Here is a 10,711-nt window from a genome sequence, read left to right as displayed (position 1 = left end):
TGCCCAAAACACTTGGTGAGACATCTAGGAACTATGGGGCCTTCATTTAAACTTACATCCTTTTGTTGTCTTTCCTCAACTAATGTAGTTTAATATGATTTCACATTAAATCAATAGTTTCCCATCCAAGTCTGTTATTATAAAATTAATAAACAAGTTTTTTTGTATTTGCTGATTTTTTTTTTTCCTTCTGCACAAATCCCTGAATTTTGTTACGTTCACCTGTGGAAATAATTCATCTCAAATTCAAAAACACGCATCGCTGGAAATGTGTTTTGAGCATTAACCTCTGAACATAAATGGATTGTTTCCCCTTTAGCTTCCATTGTGATAATAAATAAATAAATAAATAAACCCCCCCAGCTGTTAAACCCTCTGCATGTTGCGTAACAATCGACTCCTCGTCATCAACGGCCACGTCTTCAGTCGGTGACCTCGTTGGGAACATTAAGGGCTCTAATCAGCTGTGGTGGAAGTGCCCCGCCCCCCCCCCCCCCAGCGGCGTGACGCGGTGGCCATGACACCTCCAACACACACACACACACACACGGCTGATGTACCCTGCCCCCCCACCAGGTACAATCCATTTATGAGTGAGGCCCTCTGATCTTTAGCACGCTGCAGTAAACGCCGTCATTAAGCAGGTTGTAAATGAATAATGGGCTCAAACACTTTGAAGCTGTTTGTGACGTTTTGTTCACAAAAACAGAAGCTTTACGCTGCGTTTAAGCTTCAATCAGAAACGGAGCGTTTAGATTCCGTGGGTTTTATTATTTATTTATTTTCACAGGTTTCGGCTTCGACCCGACCCGAGGGTCAAAGCGCGTTTTATGGCGCGTTGATAACGATGATTGGCAGCTGCTGTGATTCCAGCCTTATTTCAGCGGCGGAGGCGGCGAGCTCCTCCTCAGAGCGGCGTGGACCATGGCGTGGAGCGTGGCGTTGATCGTCCTGCTGCTGGCGCTCGGATCGTCGGGGGCCAAAGGTAAGAAAACTCGCAGGGCGCCTCCACTGCTTTCACGCGACAAACCTGCACACAGGTTCCCTCTGGGGGGGGTGGTGAGGTCATACAAGGTTACCGTTGGGCCTGTGAAACGTGGAATGACCCATACGTCCCTCTAGTGGTTCCTCCCGGTCCGTGGGTCCTTAATCTGTCTCCCCAACGTTCACCTTCTCTTCTCCAGCTGACCCTTCAACCCCTTCGTTCTTTTTGTCTTTAAACATCAGCGACGGGAACAAAACTCTTTCTGCAGCTTCTCTGCAGCACTTAAAAATCACACCGCACCCTCAACCGTCTGCGTGTCGGCCATCAGAGTGTTTTCCGCCGCACGAAGAGCCCGTTTCCTCTGTGATCTTCGCTCTGCTCACACACACAAACCACCAGTCGCCTTCCTTCAGATCAGAGGACTGGGGGGTTTGGATCCTGGTCTCTTCACCCTGCAGTGACTAAAAAGTCTTAATCAGCAGCCTGGTGTCACTTTCCCTCCTTTCATCATTGGCTCGTTTAGCAAACTTCTTCCAACCGGCTGCTCTCAGCATTTACTGCTTGTTAGTGGACTGCTGCATGGGTTCTGGCCCGGGGAGAAACAAACACGCGTGTGAAACCCAAAGGGCCCGAGGGGGGGGGGGGGGGGAGGAGGGTTCGTTCTTTACTGCTCGCATTGGTCTGTGCGTGAGGTGAGTCGCTCCGTGTGATGGGTCGCAGTGGAGGAGGAGAACCCGGAGTTCTGGAGGTCGGGGGCCCAGAGGACCCTGCAGTCGGCGCTGGACAGGAAGCTCAACACCAACGTGGCCAAGAACATCCTGTTCTTCCTGGGGGACGGCAAGTCACACAACGTCTTCACATCCGGGCCGGACCCACATCGCAGTGTTTATTCAAGCTGTGTGTGTGTGTGTGTGTGTGTGTGTGTGTGTGTGTGTGTGTGTGTGTGTGTGTGTGTGTGTGTGTGTGTGTGTGTGTGTCGGATGCATCAGGGATGGGAATCACAACCATCACGGCGGCCCGTATCCTCAAGGGACAACTGGAGAACCAGACGGGAGAGGAGACGGTGATGACCATGGACACCTTCCCCAATGTGGGACTAGCTAAGGTATGCGCACACACACACACACACACACACACACACACACACACACACACACACACACAGGTACCTGCACACATTTGATCCAAGAACGTGTTCACGTGAGCGCTGCACTTCTGTGGAGGCTTGTCAGATCGTACATTCCGTGTTTCTAAGAGTTGAGCGAGGAATGATCCTCGTGAGAGTGCACACATGAGCCTTTGCATTATGCAGTACACGTGTGTGAAACGTGTCCATATGAAGGTCTCCAATACCTTTCTGATCAAAGTGGAGTAGGAGCAGATTTCTTACTGTCTGTCTGCCAGTTATTCTGCATGGACTCTTCCTCATGCAAAGCAGTAACACCTTTTAATATTATTTCATTTTAAGTTTGTCAAATCTACAGAGATTTAAAAAAAAGACAACCAGATGTTACTGGCAAGATCCTTCCAGTGACATCTGGTTTTAATGATTTATTTTTTAACAAATCATAAGGGAAATGGTCATTTGGCGAATAAAAGCGCTATTTAAAAAATGAAATATTTTTTAGTTTTGGCTCCATTTCCCTGATGGATTACAATCCTGTCATTTTCTTTTTTGTTATATCTTTCTCTTTTGTATCATTGTGTGTGCGTGTGTGTGTGTGTGTGCAGACCTACAGCGTGGACTTCCAGATCGCAGACAGTGCAGCGACGGCCACGGCGTACCTGTGCGGCGTGAAGACCAACCTGAACACCATCGGCGTCAGCGCGGCGGCTCGCAACGGCGTCTGCAAGACGCAGAAGGGCAACGAGGTCACGTCCATCCTCAAGTGGGCCAAAGACGCCGGTGAGCGGGCGCAGGCGCCGCGTGGCCGGTACCGTGGGTGGTGGCGATGATGACCCTCATCACCATGACGACGACGACGACGATGATGATGATGCTCTATTGCGACTGTTTGGACATTTACAATATTAAACACTCAAAGGCAGCTTTAAACGTGTTGATAAAAACAAGCTCAAAGATTCATTTTCGACCTTGGAAACTGTGATATGAGACACAGACGCGCACACACACACGCACACACAAGCACTAACTCAAGGTCCACTCTCTAGATTCTAGGGATTTGCATTTATTGTGCAGAATAGTGCATTTTAAAGTGTTTAATAATGTCTAAAAGGGCGCTGAACTAGTAGCGTCATCCTTAGTTTACCGTTATAACATAAGGATGGCAGTAAAGTCCCAGAAATCTGTGTTTTAATCAGACTCAAAAAGTCAAACTGTAGCTCCGCCTCCTGACACATGGCCCCGACCTGCCACGCTGTAGCTCCGCCTCCTGACACATGGCCCCGACCTGCCACGCTGTAGCTCCGCCTCCTGACACATGGCCCCGACCTGCCACGCTGTAGCTCCGCCTCCTGACACATGGCCCCGACCTGCCACGCTGTAGCTCCGCCTCCTGACACATGGCCCCAACCTGCCACGCTGTAGCTCCGCCTCCTGACACATGGCCCCAACCTGCCACGCTGTAGCTCCGCCTCCTGACACATGGCCCCCAACCTGCCACGCTGTAGCTCCGCCTCCTGACACATGGCCCCCGACCTGCCACGCTGTAGCTCCGCCTCCTGACACATGGCCCCGACCTGCCACTGTAAATGTTTGTAAAAGTTACAAAGTTCTAAATTAAGCTCCTTTAAATCCTTATTTTTGTCTTATTATTTTTATTTTTTAGAATTTCCATTCGAGTGAAACCAAAGGAATTGTGCTTTAGTTTAGAAATCCGTGAGAACATCTTCCCCAGCGGGTCTCATCGTTAACTGGAGGTTGAGATGATGCGTTGAAGCCACATCTTCCATCCATGACTCCGTTTTATGTGTTTATGGATTTAGAAAGTGAGGTCATCCCGGTGAATTCACCCCTCTCTGCCTCAGTGTCTCTCTGCGATGCCTCCGGGGGGCTTTAAGGGGATTAATGTTGGACACCGAGGCGGTTAAAGTATATTTATGAGGCCGTACTTTACCGGGATCGTTATGAACGGCACCTGCAGCGGAGGGGAGGTGGGGGGGGGGGGGGGGGACGTTGGGGACTCCTTGACTAACCGAACCACCACTTCAGAACCCTGGGCCTGGACTTTTTACACACTTTAAGCTGCGAAATTCCGTCTCGCAGGCAAGTCTGTCGGCATCGTGACAACCACGAGGGTGCAGCACGCCACCCCGGCCACCAGCTACGCCCACAGCGCCAGCAGGAAGTGGTACAGCGACGCCGACATGCCCGACGGCGCCAAGAGGGACGGCTGCACCGACATCTCCTCGCAGCTCCTCACGAACACAGACGTAGACGTAAGGAGGGTCGTTCTCGCGCCGCCGGCTCGTGACGCGCATCGCCATTAAGTAAGTGTGTGTGTGTGTGTGTGTGTGTGTGTGTGTGTGTGTGTGTGTGTGTGTGTGTGTGTGTGTGTGTGTGTGTGTGCAGGTGATCATCGGCGGCGGTAGAAAGTACATGACCCCCCGGGGCACAAAGGACCCGGAGTACCCCAAGGACTACGCCTCCAGGGGCAAAAGAAGAGACGGGCGCAACCTCATCGACGAGTGGCAGAGCCTGAAGAGCGGAAAGGTACCGGGCCTTTGGTCGTATGTATGGTTGTACACGTATGAGCGTACTTAGCTCCTCCCACTCAGTGTGTGTGAATGTGTGCGTGTGCTCACAGGTAGCTCACTACGTGTGGAACAGAACGGACTTCGACGCCGTTGACCCTGAAACAACAGACTACCTGATGGGTGAGTTTTTACCTTGATCTTTACTCCCCTCGGCCTTCTTGTGCCTTTCTCCCCCCCCGCAGAGAGTTTATGGCCCGTTGACTCTAAATGGATCATAAATTACTAAATGAACATCATGCTGTATTGAAGAAGACTTGAAACTGAGACCATAAACTCATGTTTACAATGTTTACTGAGGGAATAAATCAAGAGAGAAGTAGTCATTTCCTCATAGAGGTCTATGGGAGCAGAGGAGTCGTCCCCTGCTGGTCACCACAGAAGTAGAGTCATTTCCTCATAAACGTCTATGGGAGCAGAGGAGTCGCCCCCTGCTGGTCACTGCACAGAAGTAGAGTCATTTCCTCATAAACGTCTATGGGAGCAGAGGAGTCGCCCCCTGCTGGTCACTACACAGAAGTAGAGTCATTTCATTATAGACGTCTATGGGAGCAGAGGAGTCGCCCCCTGCTGGTCACTACACAGAAGTAGAGTCATTTCCTCATAGACGTCTATGGGAGCAGAGGAGTCGCCCCCTGCTGGTCACTACACAGAAGTAGAGTCATTTCCTCATAGACGTCTATGGGAGCAGAGGAGTCGCCCCCTGCTGGTCACTACACAGAAGTAGAGTCATTTCCTCATAGAGGTCTATGGGAGCAGAGGAGTCGCCCCCTGCTGGTCACCACAGAAGTAGAGTCATTATCTCATAGACGTCTATGGGAGCAGAGGAGTCGCCCCCTGCTGGTCACTACACAGAAGTAGAGTCATTTCCTCATAAACGTCTATGGGAGCAGAGGAGTCGCCCCCTGCTGGTCACTACACAGACTGCAGCTTTAACACGTGACGCTTTGGCTTCACTTTTTATGACTGGGAGGATTCTGCCTGTCACAGACGTATGATTTGCATTTATCTTCATGCAGTAAAATCATTATTCATTTAACTTTATCTTGGGATTCACCGACGTGCAAACCCACGCCGTTCCCTCTTCTCCTCCACCTCCTCCACCATGGATTTTAGCAGGTATTCCGTGGGGTTCTTTGTGATTCAGTCGTCGGGGGCTCTTTCTGTTCCGAGTGCTGCAGAGCTTCTCATCACTTCCTGTGTGCTGTAAATAGCAGCAGTGGTGGGAGGACGATGGGTCTCTCCTTCCTGCTGCGCCTCCACCGTGGGCTGATGAATCCGACATGTGAAGGGCTTTCTTTTGACATTCGAATCATTTTTTTTTCTTTTTTCTTTCTGCTTTCCTCTCCACACAGCTCTGTTTGAACCGGGCGATTTGCGCTTCGAGGCGGAACGGGACCCGAGCATGGACCCGTCCATCGCGGAGACCACGGAGAAGGCCATCCGCATCCTCCGGAAGAACCCTAAGGGCTTCTTCCTGCTGGTGGAGGGTGAGGACGGACACCCGTCAATCAACCCGCCAGAGGGTGGATCGATTGGATCATTGATCACAAAGGGGGGGGGGGGGGAGGGCGGCATGTGGCAATTAAACGCTGGTAATTGTTGTTGTTGGTGAAAAAACATCAATAAGAGTTTTTCGCTGATATTGCGGCCTCCTCCTGGTTGGTGAGCAGCGCCCTGCAGTGGATCAGGTGACTGGTTCTGCCGCAGTCTGCGTTCGGCTTCCGCTCCTCGCCGGCCTCCTCGCCGGCCTCCTCATCCATCTCCCTCTCCTCCTCAACCTGAGGCGGCTGCCTGGGGACGCCGCGGCGCCACCGAGTGTCTTCACAATGACTTTAAAACAACAGGCGGATGTATAAATAGAAGCGAGCACATGGTGCTGACAGCTCGCCATCGGCCCGAAACAACTCGTTAACCCGAGTTTACTCCACTTTTTGGCTGGTGGGGGGGGAGGAGGATGGGGCAGAAACGCACAATTTGCTGTTTCTGAGTGTGGGTCCTTTTTCCCCCAGTGGATGTTTAAAAAAATAATTATTCAGACTCACTGCAATAACAGAACAGTAATTAAGTAAAATCTGATGTTACTTTATTACGATTTCAAGTCACTCGGGACTCTTTTCTTTGACTTCAGTCCAAGTCGAAAGCCGTCCACTCGACTACGTTGACTATTTGCTGGAATACCCTCATTTTCTTTTACATTTGATTTAAACATGTCTTTGTATTAATGATTCTGCCTAATTTCTACTTTAATTAAACTGTCACGGTTAAATTAACCAAAAACCCGTCTCTTTTTCTTACCCTCGAAAGCCAGAATAAATTGTCCTCTCCTCTGAGTACCCAGAAGTTTCCAGAATCTATTACCTCAGCCCCCCCCCCCCCCCCTCATTTACCCCTGGGTTTCTCCGTGGTCAGGCGGGCGCATCGACCAGGCTCACCACGCGGGCCGGGCCTCCATGGCGCTCCACGAGACGGTGGCCTTCGACTACGCCATCGCCAAGGGCCTCCAACTCACCGCGGAGCGCGACACTCTCACCGTGGCGATGGCTGACCACTCGCACCCCGTCACCTTCAACGGGTACCCGTTCAGAGGGCAGAGCATTCTGGGTAATTATAAACCGATATATATAGATACAGTATATTTTCCATGTTTCCAATGTACCTTCAGGCATTTTGTATCAGCTCATTGATTTGATTTTGTGCACACAATGGGGCAGCTCTTCTCCTTACACCCTTACACACACCCCCCCCTCCCCAGTGTTTATTTGCCATGACGATAGACCCCCCCCTCGGGTGGCGTTTCATGCTTGTGGCCCGTGTGTGAGACGCCTCCTGCACTCCACCCCACCATCAGAGTCAGTGCGCCTCAGGCAGCCTGACATTTCCTCTGCTTTCTCTCCCCTGCAATTACAGCCGGGCAAACACATGCAGTTCTATTCCCGTCCCCCGCCCCCCCACCCTCCCCTCCCGCTGTCTCTCTCCTGGACTTTGTTCTCCCTTCGCTCCATTGGTCGTTCTCGCCTGTTGATCTTGTCCACACCTCCGTTTGTTCTCTCTCCTTGACCCGTTGTTTAAGAGCCTCGTGTGAACATCAGGAATCTGAAACGTCTAAAACACATCACGTTACACCCTTTGATTCTGTCCTCGCTCGTGGTGACATGTTGCATCGATGATGTGACTAACGGATGGACTTTATAGTATCGCAGAAGATGACTTGGCGGACGGGAGGGGAGCCTTTTGTAGTCTGTGTTGGTTTGTGGGGTTTTTCATAGTGGGGGGGGGGGGGGGGGGGTGCAGTGATGAGGTTTTTTGGTGAAACGTTGAGATTAGAAGCAGAAGTGAAATGAAGGCCAAGTTGTTTCCACCCTGAATAGAAAACACAAAACCTCGGAACCCAAATGAACCTTTCACTTGAAAATATTCACTTCCTCCCATGAACTCCTCCACGATGAAGCACTCGTGTTCCCAGCTGGCCTCGTTCTCTCTCCGGTCGTATCCTTAGTTAACCCCTCCCTCCCTCCTCCCCCCCCCCCTCCCCCTCCCCCCTCCCTCCCTCCTTCCTCCACCCAGCAGTGATTAATGTGCTTGCGATACTCTGAGCTCTTCATCAGTGGGGAGACTCGCCGGGCTAATGGCTCCTCTGGAGAGGAACACTCAACAAGCTCTCGACCCCCTGCAGCACCCTGGGGGGAGAGTGTGTGTGTGTGTGTGTGTGTGTGTGTGTGTGTGTGTGTGTGTGTTTGGCGCTTTGAGGCAGAGAGAGAAGAAGCAGGAGGATCTAAGTGTTGGATGTTCTTCCTGGATGGTGCAGGTAAATCCCCGCTGTGGGCCACTGACGTGCTGCCTTACACCACGCTGATGTACGGCAACGGGCCGGGACACAAGATCGCCAACGGCACGCGCCCAGACATCCGCGACGTCAACACGAGTAAGTGCTCCTCCCACCGGGTACCGGGGGGGGGGGTCTGGGTTTGGATCCGTGTCGCGACCTTTCCTCCTGATGGAATCACTTGTACTTTCTCTCATGCTGACATTTTTTCTAATTTAATTTGCTTCATTTGGTTTCTGAACCAAGAAGGAAAAATAAATCCGAGCCTTCCAGTGAGAATGAATTCTGTCCTTCCAGGGACGAAGGACTACGTCCAGCTGGCCGCCGTCCCCACCAAGTCCACCACCCACAGCGGGGAGGACGTGGCGGTGCTCGCCCTCGGGCCCATGGCCCACCTCTTCCAGGGCGTCAACGAGCAGAACTACATCGCCCACGCCATGGCCTACGCCGCCTGCGTGGGGGCCGACCTCAGGCACTGCCGGGGGGTCACCGAGGACCCCGTGGCCCCGAGCGCCGCCGCCGCCGGCGGGGGGGGCGCCAAGGCGGCGGGCGGCGGCGGTGGCGGCCTGGCGGCCGTTCTGCTCGGCGCGCTGCTGGCCCTCAAGGCGCTGATGTAAGGGGACCTCTCAGAGGTCAGAGGTCAGGCGGAGTTGGGATGTTAAACCCTTGAAAGGCGGTATCTGCTGCCCTTTTGCTGTATTTAGTTAAACAGCAAATATACTTTATTACAAATTATTACAAATAAGTTTAAGTCTAAATGGAATTGATGAGAAAGTATCCAATGTCAATCAATCATGTTTTACTTCTTGAATCCCTGTATCAGACCAATGGAGCAGCCCTAAGGTTTCCCTTTAAAAACTCGGTTCATAAAAACACTGTAAATATAGAAGGTTCCTTCGTAAAATGAAACAAATAAAATCTTTTTTTTCCGATCTACGTTCGTCGTCATCCTTGGAAAACGTCCCTCCAAAAATATAAAGTAAAAAAAACTGCTTTTTCCATCTTTTCTAATGGACTCCTCCAGCCGGTCATTGTTATAATGTTTAGGATGGAAAAATAGGCAGATTGATGGTTTTCTCTGGAGAGCGACAAGTGCTTCTGGTATTTTGGGGAGATGGACGTGTAGTTGATTCATTCACATCTCTGCACTTTAATCGAGGAGCTGCCACCTGGAGTTTTGGTGACGCATGTCGCCAAAGAAATGCTCCACTTTGTAACTTCACATGAAACTGAGACCTATTTTTCCGGACATAAAAAGAAGAAGAAAGAACGAAGCGAGCTTTGGATGAGGATTTCTGTTCTTTTTGTTCTGAGAACCAGGTACAGTTTGCGTAACTCCTTCCTGTCCTCATGCTAAGCTAAGCTAAGCTAAGCTAAGCTAAGCTCTAACACGAGAGCAGAAGAAAAGCAAATAAGCACATCCCTTAAAAATGTTCATCTATTCCTCTGTGTTTATACTTAAATTAAACCTAAAATAGGACTATTCCTTTAAACATGGGCTTCACTTTTAAGGGGCTTTACAAGCGTAAAACACGTCAGACCATAATTATCTTATTACATTACCTTTTTATATCTCGACCAATGGGAATCCAGCCTGTAAAAGCCCATTGATTTAAATGAGTGTAAAAAAAGAAAAAAAACAGATTTTTCATTCCTTTGATTCTGTCCAATATCCGCAGTGCTAATTGAGGGTCCTCATTACGCTCCTTTAATGAGGAAATATTTAAAGAGCACCTATTTTTATCTTTAGGGTGACAGATTGTAGTAATTATTGTGGACATCTGTTGGATTTCGTTAAACCTGGTTTTTAACCCTCCTTGTACTCGTTTAGTCTAATCTCATCCTCCTCGCCCGAGAGGAGGCGCAGGTGGAAGGAGGCTGTGTGTGTGTGTGTGTGTGTGTGGGGGGGGGGTCTCTCCTCCTTCAGGCCTCGGTCCTGGACCTGTAGTTCAGAGGAGCCTGAGTTGTTGGGTTCCTTTGAGTTGGTTTCAAATGGTCATAAAACAACTGGACCCACCAACTTGCACCATGACGCTGATTCATTTGGGCCCAGAGCAGATGGAGAGATGCTGCAGGAGATTCGGTGTGAACTCGTCACTGTTGGAATCTGTTGAAACCGGCTGAAAACGAGTGGATCACGTGCTGCCGCTCCACACGTTCCCCCCTCATCTCACCGCCTCTGTCAG

General features: G+C 50.6%; 1 protein-coding gene across 1 annotated transcript; it reads left to right on the top strand.

Annotated features, from left to right (window-relative positions):
- The first annotated feature begins 787 nt into the window (after positions 1-787).
- On the top strand, positions 788-9,142 carry alp3 (alkaline phosphatase 3). Its single transcript, XM_037462529.2, has 11 exons — positions 788-985; positions 1,706-1,822; positions 1,975-2,090; positions 2,717-2,891; positions 4,212-4,384; positions 4,518-4,658; positions 4,753-4,822; positions 6,055-6,189; positions 7,112-7,303; positions 8,508-8,624; positions 8,823-9,142. The coding sequence occupies exons 1-11, from the start codon at positions 925-927 to the stop codon at positions 9,140-9,142; spliced, it is 1,617 nt and encodes a 538-aa protein (XP_037318426.2). The 5' UTR covers positions 788-924.
- The last annotated feature ends 1,569 nt before the right edge of the window (positions 9,143-10,711 follow it).

The sequence above is a fragment of the Pungitius pungitius genome, chromosome 3, assembly GCF_949316345.1.
Source record: "Pungitius pungitius chromosome 3, fPunPun2.1, whole genome shotgun sequence".
Classification (NCBI taxonomy): domain Eukaryota; kingdom Metazoa; phylum Chordata; class Actinopteri; order Perciformes; family Gasterosteidae; genus Pungitius; species Pungitius pungitius.
This window is presented reverse-complemented; position numbering and strand designations above follow the sequence as displayed.